This window comes from Coregonus clupeaformis, chromosome 7 (genome assembly GCF_020615455.1).
Source record: "Coregonus clupeaformis isolate EN_2021a chromosome 7, ASM2061545v1, whole genome shotgun sequence".
NCBI lineage: Eukaryota > Metazoa > Chordata > Actinopteri > Salmoniformes > Salmonidae > Coregonus > Coregonus clupeaformis.
Genome location: NC_059198.1, coordinates 10,724,332 through 10,740,617, shown reverse-complemented (window position 1 = coordinate 10,740,617; position 16,286 = coordinate 10,724,332). Strand labels below are relative to the sequence as shown.

The window sequence follows — 16,286 nt, the reverse complement described above, 5'->3', positions numbered from 1 at the left end:
TACAGGTATGATATAGGAGCCCTGTGGCGCAGGAATGTACATGAATGAATGTCTAGAAGTCTCATATTGGTTAATGAATCTTGAAAAATGTGTGTGGCTATTCACCACTGTGCCTCTGCCTCTGCATTGCTTGCTCTTTGGGGTTTTAGGCTGGATATCTGCAAAGCACTTTGTGACAACTGCTGATGTAAAAAGGGCTTCATAAAAGTTGTGACAGTACAACAAATTAAGACCTAACTTAATGCGTCATAACAATGGGCACTCATTATTTTTTACATTTAGCCTCTGGCTAACATTAGCTAGCAATGGGACCAAACGTTGCATGCTTTGAAAATGCCTATTCCATGAATGCCAAAGCAACATACAGTATGTTCATAATAATGTAATGTAGGCTACACCCGCACTGTATCTGTGCAGGTGCAAGACCAGAGTGGACACATTCGCCAAAAGAATTCTGACAACCATCAGTAGAGCTGAAAATGCGATGGAAACCCATTTGACTTTTTTGTTTTTTGGTACATGGAAATATAAAGGTTATTTTAATTTAACATTTTAGTCATTTAGCAGACGGTCTTATCCAGAGCGACTTACAGTTAGTGAATGCATACATTTAAAAAATATATTTTTTCCATACTGGCCTCCTGTGGGAATCAAACCCACAACCCTGGCGTTGCAAACGCCATGCTCTACCAACTGAGCTACATCCCTGCCGGCCATTCCCTCCCCTACCCTGGATGACGCTGGACCAATTATGGGTCTCCCGGTCACGGCCGGCTACGACAGAGCCTGGATTCGAACCAGGATCTCTAGTGGCACAGCTAGTACTGCGATGCAGTGCCTTAGACCACTGCGCCACTCGGGACTACATCATCACGCACCGCCTTCTAACCGCAACAAGTCATATTGATGGAAACACATCTCTGGTGGGAAAATGCACATCTTGTTTTTATGCACACTTTAGAATATTCACATGATCTGTCACCATTTGGATGGAAACCTAGCTATAGAGAGTCTTCAATCCACCATATAAAGAACCCTCAAACTACAGAACCAAATCCCTCTACAACCAGGGAGGGAGTTGAGCAAAGAGGAAGCTAGAGAATAATTATTATTTGTAAACTGTGCATTGTTGCAAGCATTTCACAGTAAAGTCAAAAAAAATAAAAACGTATTTGATGTACATAAAGTGCAATATTGGGATGCAAACTCAAAATGGAATACATTTCAACTCTATATCTGACATGGTAAAGTTGTCTTCTTTTTTTTAAGCCCATAACCATGTGTGTGAGGTGTATACTTTTGTTTCAAAGTAGATTTCTTTAAGACTACCAAGAAACACCCTGTGTGACCCTGATTCAGCCCACTGCATAAATACCATTTATTTGGTCAACATTTTAGTCGAAGGAACCTTTTTTTAAGACATTACTTCTGGCAGGCGTAGTTCATATAGTCAGAGATCATATTCTATATAATAACAGAGAGCATTTTCAGTGAGGAGATAATGCTGTCTGTTGTGGTTCTTCAGTGGAAAGACAACTCATGCGTATGTGCATGAGGCGTGTGTCAACATTTAATGGCGCCGGAGAAGATGGCTGCCGTTTTACAGCCCTCTAACCAATTGTACTATTATGTGTGTTTTTCCGCGTTATTTGGAATTTATTTTGTACATAATGTTTCTGCCATCGTCTCTTATAACCAAAAAGAGCTTCTGGATATCAGGACAGCGATTACTCACCTTGTATTGGACTAATAATTTTTCTTCAACGAGGCGGCCGCAAAGGATATCCTACAGACACCCGACAAGGCCCAAATCCCCGTCATTCGCATGAGGAAGAGACAGAGATATCGTGGACGTAGGTCGGGGTGCCTTGTAAGGATCCGACGGCGAGCGAGTAAACTGCCTCTTCCATCAATCCTATTAGCCAATCTTCAATCATTGGAAAATAAATTGGATGACCTAAGATTACGGTTATCCTACCAACGGGACATTAAAAACTGTAATATCTTATGTTTCACCGAGTGCGTGGCTGAACGACGACATGGATAACATACAGCTAGCGGGCTATACGCTACATCGGCAGGATAGAACGGCTGACTCCGGTAAGACAAGGGGGGCGGTCTGTGTATATTTGTAAACAACAGCTGGTGCACAAAATCAAATACTAAGGAAGTCTCGAGGTTTTGCTCGCCTGAGGTAGAGTATCTTATGATAAGCTGTAGACCACACTATTTACCAAGAGAGTTTTCATCTATATTTTTCATAGCTGTCTATTTACCACCACAAACCAATGCTGGCATTAAGATTGCACTGAATGAGCTGTATAAGGCCATAAGTCAACAGGAAAACGCTCACCGAGGCAGCGCTCCTAGTGGCCGGGGACTTTAATGCAGGGAAACTTAAATCCGTTCTACCTAATTTCTACCAGCATGTTAAATGTGCAACCAGAGGAAAAAAAACTCTAGACCACCTTTACCCCACACACAGAGACGCGTACAAAGCTCTCCCTCGCCCTCCATTTGGCAAATCTGACCATAACTCTATCCTCCTGATTCCTGCTTATAAGCAAAAACTAAAGCAGGAAGCACCAGTGACTCGGTTAATAAAAAAGTGGTCAGATGACGCAGATGCTAAGCTACAGGACTGTTTTGCTAGCACAGACTGGAACATGTTCCGGGATTCTTCAGATAGCATTGAGGAGTACACCACATCAGTCACTGGCTTCATCAATAAGTGCATCGATGATGTCGTCCCCACAGTGACCGTACGTACATACCCCAACAAGAAGCCATTGATTACAGGAAACATCCGCACTGAGCTAAAGGGTAGAGCTGCCACTTTCAAGGAGCGGGACTCTAACCCGGACGCTTATAAGAAATCCTGCTATGCCCTCCGACGAACCATCAAACAGGCAAAGAGTCAATACAGGACTAAGATTGAATCGTACTACACCGGCTCTGACGCTCGTCGGATGTGGCAGGGCTTGAAAACTGTTACAGACTACAAAGGGAAGCACAGCCGCGAGCTTCCCAGTGACATAAGCCTACCAGACGAGCTAAACCACTTCTATGCTCGCTTCGAGGCAAGCAACACTGAAGCATGCATGAGAGCACCAGCTGTTCCGGATGACTGTGATCACGCTCTCCGTAGCCGATGTGAGTAAGACTTTTAAGCAGGTCAACATTCACAAGGCCGCAGGGCCAGACGGATTACCAGGACGTGTGCTCCAAGCATGTGCTGACCAACTGGCAAGTGTCTTCACTGACATTTTCAACATGTCCCTGACTGAGTCTGTAATACCAACATGTTTCAAGCAGACCACCATAGTCCCCGTGCCCAAGGACACTAAGATAACCTGCCTAAATGACTACCGACCCGTAGCACTGACGTCTGTAGCCATGAAGTGCTTTGAAAGGCTTGTCATGGCTCACATCAACACCATTATCCCAGAAACCCTAGACCCACACCAATTTGCATACCGCCCCAACAGATCCACAGATGATGCAATCTCTATTGCACTCCACACTGCCCTTTCCCACCTGGACAAGAGGAACACCTACGTGAGAATGCTATTCATTGACTACAGCTCAGCATTCAACACCATAGTGCCCTCAAAGCTCATCACTAAGCTAAGGATCCTGGGACTAAACACCTCCCTCTGCAACTGGATCCTGGACTTCCTGACGGGCCGCCCCCAGGTGGTAAGGGTAGGTAACAACACATCTGCCACACTGATCCTCAACACGGGGGCCCCTCAGGGGTGCGTGCTCAGTCCCCTCCTGTACTCCCTGTTCACCCATGACTGCATGGCCAGGCACGACTCCAACACCATCATTAAGTTTGCCGACGACACAACAGTGGTAGGCCTGATCACCGACAACGATGAGACAGCCTATAGGGAGGAGGTCAGAGACCTGGCCGTGTGGTGCCAGGATAACAACCTCTCCCTCAACGTGACCAAGACAAAGGAGATGATTGTGGACTACAGGAAAAAAAAAGAGGACTGAGCACGCCCCCATTCTCATCTCCGGGGCTGTAGTGGAACAGGTTGAGAGCTTCAAGTTCCTTGGTGTCCACATCACCAACGAACTATCATGGTCCAAACACACCAAGACAGTCGTGAAGAGGGCACGACAAAGCCTATTCCCCCTCAGGAGACTGAAAAGATTCGGCATGGGTCCTCAGATCCTCAAAAAATTATACAGCTGCACCATCGAGAGCATGCTGACTGGTTGCATCACCGCCTGGTATGGCAACTGCTTGGCCTCCGACCGCAAGGCACTACAGAGGGTAGTGCGTACGTACGTGCTTCCTGCCATCCAGGACCTCTATACCAGGCGGTGTCAGAGGAAGGCCCTCAAAATTGTCAAAGACTCCAGCCACCCTAGTCATAGACTATTCTCTCTGCTACCGCACGGCAAGCGGTACCGGAGTGCCAAGTCTAGGTCCAAAAGACTTCTCAACAGCTTCTACCCCCAAGCCATAAGACTCCTGAACAGCTAATCATGGCTACCCGGACTATTTGCACTGCCCCCCCCACCCCATCTTTTTACGCTGCTGCTACTCTGTTAATTATTTATGCATAGTCACTTTAACTCTACCCACATGTACATATTACTTCAACTACCTCAACTAGCCGGTGCCCCCGCACATTGACTCTGCACCGGTACCCCCCTGTATATATAGCCTCCCTACTGTTATTTTATTTTACTTCTGCTTTTTTGCTCAACACTTTTTTGTTGTTTTATTTAAATTTTTCATTAAAAATAAATGCACTGTTGGTTAAGGGCTGTAAGTAAGCATTTCACTGTAATGTCTGCACCTGTTGTATTCGGCGCATAATACAAAATGATTTGATTTTACATAGCTTTGTAATGTCTCAGGTCTACATTGCTGCAGTCTGTATGCAGTCTTCAGTCTGGGAGGAAGAGGACATCTAGTGGTGAAGTTTTAACATGAAAGGGCCTTGAAATGATGACAATTAGAACTTAAATGTTACAAATGTAAAATATTCTATCTACAATAGAGGTAGAGGACATGATTTCTGAATACTAAAGCAACCCCTAGCCCCTAATACAGACACTTCATGTAGGCCTAGATCTGAAAACATTACATTAGAATTGGGTATGCCAAAGTAGCAATAGCCTCATACTTCCCTCTGATAGGCTGGATGGATTTCTCTGACATATTGGATGAACCTGTCTAATCCTTTCAAATCTTCAGAGGTGCATAAGGGAGGAGCTAGAGATTGATTTGAAATTCATCCTATGTACAATACACCAATGTGCAATGATTGTTAGAAGGTGAAAATTAGGACAGAATAGAAAGAAACTCTAAAGGCTAGATGACAAAGGTCTGATTCAGAGGATATGCATCACACACACACACACACCCCTCCCCTGTGTATTTCCTAACCTAGGCTGAGTCTCACTCGAAGACAAATAAACGTTTCCCTTTACTTGCCCCAAGCAAGTAAACACTCCAGCCAAAAGTTTTGGGTAAGCCAGCTAAAATTGATATTTTCCTCACTCAATTTCTGCTGATTTAAATAAGTTGTTCACTGTAAGAGCTGACAATGTTTTGACAGGTTTTGAGTAAACACACCAAGCAATGGAAATGGAAATGAACTCCTCTTTTGGAGAGACAACAGCGGGCTACCCGGACTACAGCTCAGAGACGGACGCTCCGTTTTGCAACAGAGAAACTAACCACGACTTTGGGGTCAAACTCTCCACCTTCTACCTGCTGATATTCACACTGAGCGTGGTGGGAAACAGCTTGGTCCTCTACATCCTCTGCAAGTTCGAGAAACTCAACACGGTGGGGAACATCTTCCTCCTCAACCTGGTGGTGTCGGACCTGGTCTTCATGTCCGGTCTGCCCTTCTGGGCCGTATACCACCACAAGTCCAGCTGGGTCTTCGGCCGGGCCTGGTGTAAGATCGTGGGCAGCGCCTACTTCCTTGGTTTCTACAGCTCGATCCTGTTCCTCACCCTCATGACATTTGACCGGTACCTGGCGGTGGTCTACGCCGTGCCATCCACCAGGCTACGTCGGAGGAGCTACGCCCTCGCCTCGTCCGCCGCTGTGTGGGGCATCAGCCTCCTGGCGTGCATCAAGCCGTTTCTACTCTATGACCAGGCCGAGCATTACTCCCAGGGGTTGGTGTGTGAGGAGGTTGGTACCTCAGAATCGATTGACTTTGAGGTATTGAAACTGTCGGGGCGATACCTCCAGCTAGGTTTGTTTTTCCTATTTCCTCTCATTGTTGTTTTTTACTGCTACATTAGGATCTGCCTGACCGTCATCGCCTCCAGGATGACCAACAAGTACAGGACGGTGAGACTCATATTTGTCATAGTACTGCTGTTCTTTGCATGCTGGACTCCTTATAATGTGGTTGTGATGCTTCAAGCGGATGAAGTCGACTGTGTGAAAGTCCGTAAACTTGACTATGCGCTGCAAGTTACTCGTATGGTCACATATCTGTACTTCTGTATCAATCCTGCCTTCTACACCTTTGTGGGTAGAAAATTCCAGAACCACTTCTGGATTCTGCTGCAGAAACATATGCCGTGTCTAAAGAACCATGTCTCAATCAATGGTAGCCGGACACTGTCACATATTAGAAACCTTCAAGTGGGTATGACTAGTCAAACAGATGTACAGGTATGATATAGGAGCCCTGTGGCGCAGGAATGTACATGAATGAATGTCTAGAAGTCTCATATTGGTTAATGAATCTTGAAAAATGTGTGTGGCTATTCACCACTGTGCCTCTGCATTGCTTGCTCTTTGGGGTTTTAGGCTGGATATCTGCAAAGCACTTTGTGACAACTGCTGATGTAAAAAGGGCTTTATAAAAGTTGTGACAGTACAACAAATTAAGACCTAACTTAATGCGTCATAACAATGGGCACTCATTCTTTTTCTACATTTAGTTTCAGTAACATGTTTACATTTTGCCTCTGGCTAACATTAGCTAGCAATGGGACCAAACGTTGCATGCTTTGAAAATGCCTATTCCATGAATGCCAAAGCAACATACAGTATGTTGTTGGTTGTGTTGTCACCCTGTCACTTTTTAACCCCCAAAATAATTGCCCCTTGGATGATAATAAAGTGTATTGACTTGAATTGAACAGTTTGTTTCAAATTGTATGTCCTCCATTGTGATTGCTTTAGAATTCTATGGTAAGGTAGAATTATTTAACAAGATATTAATATTTTCTAAGGGAATGTTGTGTAATTCTGATTATCTAGCTAGCAATTGCTAGTTAACTACTTTGCTCTATTCTGATTGGTCAGATATTGGTTAATAGTTGGGAGAGAACAGGAAGTAGTTGAGTTGATGCATGGCTGTAGATGTGATCAGTTCGTCATTAAATCTGCAAAACAGTAATTGGTCTCCATCCAGTGTTTGTCTACACAAACCAAGTTTCCATCCAACTGAGTAAAGTACATGTCGGATAAAAAATGTCACGACAGGCCTGATGAAAACAGCCAATTTGTCGGTAACTTTTCCAAATGTCTACAAAATAAAATACGCTAGACAAGGTGGGATCTTTTTGTTTTCTGCTAAATCAATTATGCGAGAAATGGCAGCGGAAACTTTTTCTGGGGGTCTTATTCTGGTGACATGATGATCAATGCTTGGCTGCCGTTTGACAAATAAAAATAATCTTGATTTTTTGTCCATAATAATCTCATGTAGGCTACACCCGCACTGTATCTGTGCCAAGACCAGAGTGGACACATTCGCCAAAATAATTCTGACAACCATCAGTACAGTTGAAAATGAGATGGAAACCAATGTAAAAAAAATGTTTTATTGGTACATGGAAATATAAAGGTTATTTTTATGTGCACTACATCATCACGCACCGCCTTCTAACCGCAACAAGTCATATTGATGGAAACATCTCTGGTGGAAAAATGCACATCTTGTTTTTATACACACTTTAGAATATTCACATGATCCGTCACCATTTGGATGGAAACCTAGCTATAGAGAGTCTTCAATCCACCATATAAAGAACACTCAAACTACAGAACCAAATCCCTCTACAACCAGGGAGGAAGTTGAGCAAATAGGAAGCTAGAGAATAATTATTATTTGTAAACTGTGCATTGTTGCAAGCATTTCACAGTAAAGTCTACACCAGTTGTAATTGGTGCATGTGACAAATAAAATTGTATTTGATTTGAGATAGCTGTCCACTAGGCACATAAGTCAACTCAACATACACTACCAGTCAAAAGTTTGGACACACCTACACATTCAAGGGTTTTTCTTTATTTCTACATTGTAGAATAATAGTGAAGACAACAAAACTATGAAATAACACATGGAATCATGTAGTAACCAAAAAAGTGTTGAACAAATCAAAATGTATTTTATATTTGAGATTCTTCAAATAGCCACCCTTTGCCTTGATGACAGCTTTGCACACTCTTGGCATTTTCTCAACCAGCTTCATGAGGTAGTCACCTGGAATTAATTTCAATTAACAGGTGTGCCTTCTTAAAAAGTTAATTTGTGAAATTTCTTTCCTTCTTAGGAGGGGGGTATATCGAAGATTGCCCTACTTGGTAAAAGACCAAGTCCATATTATGGCAAGAACAGCTCAAATAAATCGCCACAGGAAAGGAAGACCCAGAGTTACCTCTGCTGCAGAGGATAAGTTCATTAGAGTTACCAGCCTCAGAAATTGCAGCCCAAATAAATGCTTCACACAGTTCAAGTAACAGACACATCTCAACATCAACTGTTCAGAGGGGACTGTGAATCAGGCCTTCATGGGCGAATTACTGCAAAGAAACCACTACTAAAGGACACCAATAATAAGAAGAGACCTGCTTGGGACAAGAAACACAAGAAATTGACATTAGACCGGTGGAAATTTGTCCTTTGGTCTGGAGTCCAAATTGGAGATTTTTGGTTCAAACCACCGTGTCTTTGTGAGACGCCATCCCATCTGGTTTGGGCATATTGGGACTATCATTTGTTTTTCAACAGGACAATGACACAACACAACTCCAGGCTGTGTAAGGGCTATTTTACCAAGAAAGAGAGTGATGGAGGGCTGCATCAGATGACTTGGCCGCCACAATCCCCCGACCTCAACGCAATTGAGATGGTTTGGGATGAGTCGGACGGCAGAGTGAAGAAAAAAGCAGCCAACAAGTGCTCAGCATATGTGGGAACTCCTTCAAGACTGTTGGAAAATAATTCAAGGTGAAGCTGGTTGAGAGAATGCCAAGTGTGTGCAAAGCTGTCATCAAGGCAAAGGGTGGCTATTTGAAGAATCTCAGATATAAAATATATTTTGATTTGTTTAACACTTTTTTTGGTTACTACATGATTCCATATGTGTTATTTCATAGTTTTGATGTCTTTACTATTATTCTACAATGTAAAAAATTGTAAAAATTAAGAAAAACCCTTGAATGAGTAGGTGTGTCCAAACTTTTGACTGGTACTGTATATTCCACGTTGGTTCAACATAATTTCATTGAAATGACGTGGAAACAACGTTGATTCAACCAGTGGGTGGAGACAAGTCAGAGCAGAATATAGACTAATCATTTGTCATGAGAATTGTACAAGTTAAAAGAGCATTCCTGCACATTCTATATTTTTAGGTAGTCCTTTCCTGCAGTCAACTGACCAAATCGCCCTTTAGTGTCCTCATGGGTGGAATGTTATTAATACTGCATGTGTTATAATTTCATAATTCATAAACATTAGTTCTGTGAAACTTTTTTTTTTATATTTCATCATGTGACGTACATAAAGTGCAATATTGGGATGCAAACTCAAAATGGAATACATTTCAAATTATATCTGATATGGTGCAGTTGTTTTCTTTTTTTAAGGCTTAGATTATTGCATCAATTTAACCAGAAATACAGATAAAAGGAAGTAGAACCAACCTTTTATTGCAGCGGGCAAAATCAGGGTCACAGATTGTTTCATGGTAGTCTTAAACAAATCTACTTTGAAGCAAAAGTATACACCTCACACACATGGTTAAAGCAACACACCATTATGGTTAAATAAAGGTGAATAAAAAAATAATGCTTTCTTTCCTTATTGTGCTGTGAATAAAGGCCATATACTTTAGTTCCTCATGAGAATACTCCCATACACAAGTTTACTGTAGATACCATTTATTTGGTCAACGTTTTACATTTACATTTTAGTCATTTAGCAGACGCTCTTATCCAGAGCGACTTACAGTTAGTGAGTGCATACATCATTTTTTTTTTATACTGGCCCCCCATGGGAATCGAACCCACAACCCTGGCGTTGCAAACGCCATGCTCTACCAACTGAGCTACATCCCTGCCAACCATTCCCTCCCTTACCCTGGACGACGCTGGGCCAATTGTGCGCCGCCCCATGCGTCTCCCGGTCACGGTCGGCTACGACAGAGCCTGGATTCGAACCAGGATCTCTAGTGGCACAGCTAGCACTGCGACGCAGTGCCTTAGACCACTGCGCCACTTGGGAGAGTGACCACTGCGCCACTTTTAGTCGAAGGAACCTTTTTTTAAGACATTACTTCTGGCAGGCGTAGTTCATATAGTCAGAGATCATATTCTATATAATAACAGAGAGCATTTTCAGTGAGGAGATAATGCTGTCTGTTGTGGTTCTTCAGTGGAAAGACAACTCATGCGTATGTGCATGAGGCGTGTGTCAACATTTAATGGCGCCGGAGAAGATGGCTGCCGTTTTACAGCCCTCTAACCAATTGTACTATTATGTGTGTTTTTCCGCGTTATTTGGAATTTATTTTGTACATAATGTTTCTGCCATCGTCTCTTATAACCAAAAAGAGCTTCTGGATATCAGGACAGCGATTACTCACCTTGTATTGGACTAATAATTTTTCTTCAACGAGGCGGCCGCAAAGGATATCCTACAGACACCCGACAAGGCCCAAATCCCCGTCATTCGCATGAGGAAGAGACAGATATCGTGGACGTAGGTCGGGGTGCCTTGTAAGGATCCGACGGCGAGCGAGTAAACTGCCTCTTCCATCAATCCTATTAGCCAATCTTCAATCATTGGAAAATAAATTGGATGACCTAAGATTACGGTTATCCTACCAACGGGACATTAAAAACTGTAATATCTTATGTTTCACCGAGTCGTGGCTGAACGACGACATGGATAACATACAGCTAGCGGGCTATACGCTACATCGGCAGGATAGAACGGCTGACTCCGGTAAGACAAGGGGGGCGGTCTGTGTATATTTGTAAACAACAGCTGGTGCACAAAATCAAATACTAAGGAAGTCTCGAGGTTTTGCTCGCCTGAGGTAGAGTATCTTATGATAAGCTGTAGACCACACTATTTACCAAGAGAGTTTTCATCTATATTTTTCATAGCTGTCTATTTACCACCACAAACCAATGCTGGCATTAAGATTGCACTGAATGAGCTGTATAAGGCCATAAGTCAACAGGAAAACGCTCACCGAGGCAGCGCTCCTAGTGGCCGGGGACTTTAATGCAGGGAAACTTAAATCCGTTCTACCTAATTTCTACCAGCATGTTAAATGTGCAACCAGAGGAAAAAAAACTCTAGACCACCTTTACTCCACACACAGAGACGCGTACAAAGTTCTCCCTCGCCCTCCATTTGGCAAATCTGACCATAACTCTATCCTCCTGATTCCTGCTTATAAGCAAAAACTAAAGCAGGAAGCACCAGTGACTCGGTTAATAAAAAAGTGGTCAGATGACGCAGATGCTAAGCTACAGGACTGTTTTGCTAGCACAGACTGGAACATGTTCGGGATTCTTCAGATAGCATTGAGGAGTACACCACATCAGTCACTGGCTTCATCAATAAGTGCATCGATGATGTCGTCCCCACAGTGACCGTACGTACATACCCCAACCAGAAGCCATTGATTACAGGAAACATCCGCACTGAGCTAAAGGGTAGAGCTGCCACTTTCAAGGAGCGGGACTCTAACCCGGACGCTTATAAGAAATCCTGCTATGCCCTCCGACGAACCATCAAACAGGCAAAGAGTCAATACAGGACTAAGATTGAATCGTACTACACCGGCTCTGACGCTCGTCGGATGTGGCAGGGCTTGAAAACTGTTACAGACTACAAAGGGAAGCACAGCCGCGAGCTTCCCAGTGACATAAGCCTACCAGACGAGCTAAACCACTTCTATGCTCGCTTCGAGGCAAGCAACACTGAAGCATGCATGAGAGCACCAGCTGTTCCGGATGACTATGTGATCACGCTCTCCGTAGCCGATGTGAGTAAGACTTTTAAGCAGGTCAACATTCACAAGGCCGCAGGGCCAGACGGATTACCAGGACGTGTGCTCCAAGCATGTGCTGACCAACTGGCAAGTGTCTTCACTGACATTTTCAACATGTCCCTGACTGAGTCTGTAATACCAACATGTTTCAAGCAGACCACCATAGTCCCCGTGCCCAAGGACACTAAGATAACCTGCCTAAATGACTACCGACCCGTAGCACTGACGTCTGTAGCCATGAAGTGCTTTGAAAGGCTTGTCATGGCTCACATCAACACCATTATCCCAGAAACCCTAGACCCACTCCAATTTGCATACCGCCCCAACAGATCCACAGATGATGCAATCTCTATTGCACTCCACACTGCCCTTTCCCACCTGGACAAGAGGAACACCTACGTGAGAATGCTATTCATTGACTACAGCTCAGCATTCAACACCATAGTGCCCTCAAAGCTCATCACTAAGCTAAGGATCCTGGGACTAAACACCTCCCTCTGCAACTGGATCCTGGACTTCCTGACGGGCCGCCCCCAGGTGGTAAGGGTAGGTAACAACACATCTGCCACACTGATCCTCAACACGGGGGCCCCTCAGGGGTGCGTGCTCAGTCCCCTCCTGTACTCCCTGTTCACCCATGACTGCATGGCCAGGCACGACTCCAACACCATCATTAAGTTTGCCGACGACACAACAGTGGTAGGCCTGATCACCGACAACGATGAGACAGCCTATAGGGAGGAGGTCAGAGACCTGGCCGTGTGGTGCCAGGATAACAACCTCTCCCTCAACGTGACCAAGACAAAGGAGATGATTGTGGACTACAGGAAAAAAAAAGAGGACTGAGCACGCCCCCATTCTCATCTCCGGGGCTGTAGTGGAACAGGTTGAGAGCTTCAAGTTCCTTGGTGTCCACATCACCAACGAACTATCATGGTCCAAACACACCAAGACAGTCGTGAAGAGGGGCACGACAAAGCCTATTCCCCCTCAGGAGACTGAAAAAGATTCGGCATGGGTCCTCAGATCCTCAAAAAAATTATACAGCTGCACCATCGAGAGCATGCTGACTGGTTGCATCACCGCCTGGTATGGCAACTGCTTGGCCTCCGACCGCAAGGCACTACAGAGGGTAGTGCGTACGTACGTGCTTCCTGCCATCCAGGACCTCTATACCAGGCGGTGTCAGAGGAAGGCCCTCAAAATTGTCAAAGACTCCAGCCACCCTAGTCATAGACTATTCTCTCTGCTACCGCACGGCAAGCGGTACCGGAGTGCCAAGTATAGGTCCAAAAGACTTCTCAACAGCTTCTACCCCCAAGCCATAAGACTCCTGAACAGCTAATCATGGCTACCCGGACTATTTGCACTGCCCCCCCACCCCATCTTTTTACGCTGCTGCTACTCTGTTAATTATTTATGCATAGTCACTTTAACTCTACCCACATGTACATATTACTTCAACTACCTCAACTAGCCGGTGCCCCCGCACATTGACTCTGCACCGGTACCCCCTGTATATATAGCCTCCCTACTGTTATTTTATTTTACTTCTGCTTTTTTGCTCAACACTTTTTTGTTGTTTTATTTAAATTTTTCATTAAAAATAAATGCACTGTTGGTTAAGGGCTGTAAGTAAGCATTTCACTGTAATGTCTGCACCTGTTGTATTCGGCGCATAATACAAAATGATTTGATTTTACATAGCTTTGTAATGTCTCAGGTCTACATTGCTGCAGTCTGTATGCAGTCTTCAGTCTGGGAGGAAGAGGACATCTAGTGGTGAAGTTTTAACATGAAAGGGCCTTGAAATGATGACAATTAGAACTTAAATGTTACAAATGTAAAATATTCTATCTACAATAGAGGTAGAGGACATGATTTCTGAATACTAAAGCAACCCCCTAGCCCCTAATACAGACACTTCATGTAGGCCTAGATCTGAAAACATTACATTAGAATTGGGTATGCCAAAGTAGCAATAGCCTCATACTTCCCTCTGATAGGCTGGATGGATTTCTCTGACATATTGGATGAACCTGTCTAATCCTTTCAAATCTTCAGAGGTGCATAAGGGAGGAGCTAGAGATTGATTTGAAATTCATCCTATGTACAATACACCAATGTGCAATGATTGTTAGAAGGTGAAAATTAGGACAGAATAGAAAGAAACTCTAAAGGCTAGATGACAAAGGTCTGATTCAGAGGATATGCATCACACACACACACACACCCCTCCCCTGTGTATTTCCTAACCTAGGCTGAGTCTCACTCGAAGACAAATAAACGTTTCCCTTTACTTGCCCCAAGCAAGTAAACACTCCAGCCAAAAGTTTTGGGTAAGCCAGCTAAAATTGATATTTTCCTCACTCAATTTCTGCTGATTTAAATAAGTTGTTCACTGTAAGAGCTGACAATGTTTTGACAGGTTTTGAGTAAACACACCAAGCAATGGAAATGGAAATGAACTCCTCTTTTGGAGAGACAACAGCGGGCTACCCGGACTACAGCTCAGAGACGGACGCTCCGTTTTGCAACAGAGAAACTAACCACGACTTTGGGGTCAAACTCTCCACCTTCTACCTGCTGATATTCACACTGAGCGTGGTGGGAAACAGCTTGGTCCTCTACATCCTCTGCAAGTTCGAGAAACTCAACACGGTGGGGAACATCTTCCTCCTCAACCTGGTGGTGTCGGACCTGGTCTTCATGTCCGGTCTGCCCTTCTGGGCCGTATACCACCACAAGTCCAGCTGGGTCTTCGGCCGGGCCTGGTGTAAGATCGTGGGCAGCGCCTACTTCCTTGGTTTCTACAGCTCGATCCTGTTCCTCACCCTCATGACATTTGACCGGTACCTGGCGGTGGTCTACGCCGTGCCATCCACCAGGCTACGTCGGAGGAGCTACGCCCTCGCCTCGTCCGCCGCTGTGTGGGGCATCAGCCTCCTGGCGTGCATCAAGCCGTTTCTACTCTATGACCAGGCCGAGCATTACTCCCAGGGGTTGGTGTGTGAGGAGGTTGGTACCTCAGAATCGATTGACTTTGAGGTATTGAAACTGTCGGGGCGATACCTCCAGCTAGGTTTGTTTTTCCTATTTCCTCTCATTGTTGTTTTTTACTGCTACATTAGGATCTGCCTGACCGTCATCGCCTCCAGGATGACCAACAAGTACAGGACGGTGAGACTCATATTTGTCATAGTACTGCTGTTCTTTGCATGCTGGACTCCTTATAATGTGGTTGTGATGCTTCAAGCGGATGAAGTCGACTGTGTGAAAGTCCGTAAACTTGACTATGCGCTGCAAGTTACTCGTATGGTCACATATCTGTACTTCTGTATCAATCCTGCCTTCTACACCTTTGTGGGTAGAAAATTCCAGAACCACTTCTGGATTCTGCTGCAGAAACATATGCCGTGTCTAAAGAACCATGTCTCAATCAATGGTAGCCGGACACTGTCACATATTAGAAACCTTCAAGTGGGTATGACTAGTCAAACAGATGTACAGGTATGATATAGGAGCCCTGTGGCGCAGGAATGTACATGAATGAATGTCTAGAAGTCTCATATTGGTTAATGAATCTTGAAAAATGTGTGTGGCTATTCACCACTGTGCCTCTGCATTGCTTGCTCTTTGGGGTTTTAGGCTGGATATCTGCAAAGCACTTTGTGACAACTGCTGATGTAAAAAGGGCTTTATAAAAGTTGTGACAGTACAACAAATTAAGACCTAACTTAATGCGTCATAACAATGGGCACTCATTCTATGTTTACATTTTGCCTCTGGCTAACATTAGCTAGCAATGGGACCAAACGTTGCATGTTTTGAAAATGCCTATTCCATGAATGCCAAAGCAACATACAGTATGTTGTTGGTTGTGTTGTCACCCTGTCACTTTTTAACCTCCAAAATAATTGCCCCTTGGATGATAATAAAGTGTATTGACTTGAATTGAACAGTTTGTTTCAAATTGTATGTCCTCCATT

The 16,286-nt window shown here is 44.2% G+C and overlaps 2 protein-coding genes across 2 annotated transcripts; both read left to right on the top strand.

Moving 5' to 3' along the window:
• Nucleotides 1–5,431: 5,431 nt before the first annotated feature.
• On the top strand, nt 5,432–7,135 carry LOC121570436 (C-C chemokine receptor type 3-like). The gene is made up of 2 exons (XM_045221608.1): nt 5,432–5,496; nt 5,586–7,135. Exon 2 carries the CDS (start codon nt 5,609–5,611, stop codon nt 6,671–6,673), a length of 1,065 nt encoding a protein of 354 aa, XP_045077543.1. The 5' UTR covers nt 5,432–5,496; nt 5,586–5,608; the 3' UTR covers nt 6,674–7,135.
• Nucleotides 7,136–14,571: 7,436 nt separating this feature from the next.
• Nucleotides 14,572–16,052, top strand: LOC121570437 (C-C chemokine receptor type 3). The gene is made up of 2 exons (XM_045221607.1): nt 14,572–14,636; nt 14,726–16,052. The coding sequence occupies exon 2, from the start codon at nt 14,749–14,751 to the stop codon at nt 15,811–15,813; it is 1,065 nt and encodes a 354-aa protein (XP_045077542.1). The 5' UTR covers nt 14,572–14,636; nt 14,726–14,748; the 3' UTR covers nt 15,814–16,052.
• Nucleotides 16,053–16,286: the final 234 nt, after the last annotated feature.

What these genes read in the sequence shown, in the direction of transcription:
- LOC121570436 (XM_045221608.1), top strand. Translation starts at nt 5,609, where the DNA reads ATGGAAATGGAAATGAACTCCTCTTTTGGAGAGACAACAGCGGGCTAC.
- LOC121570437 (XM_045221607.1), top strand. Translation starts at nt 14,749, where the DNA reads ATGGAAATGGAAATGAACTCCTCTTTTGGAGAGACAACAGCGGGCTAC.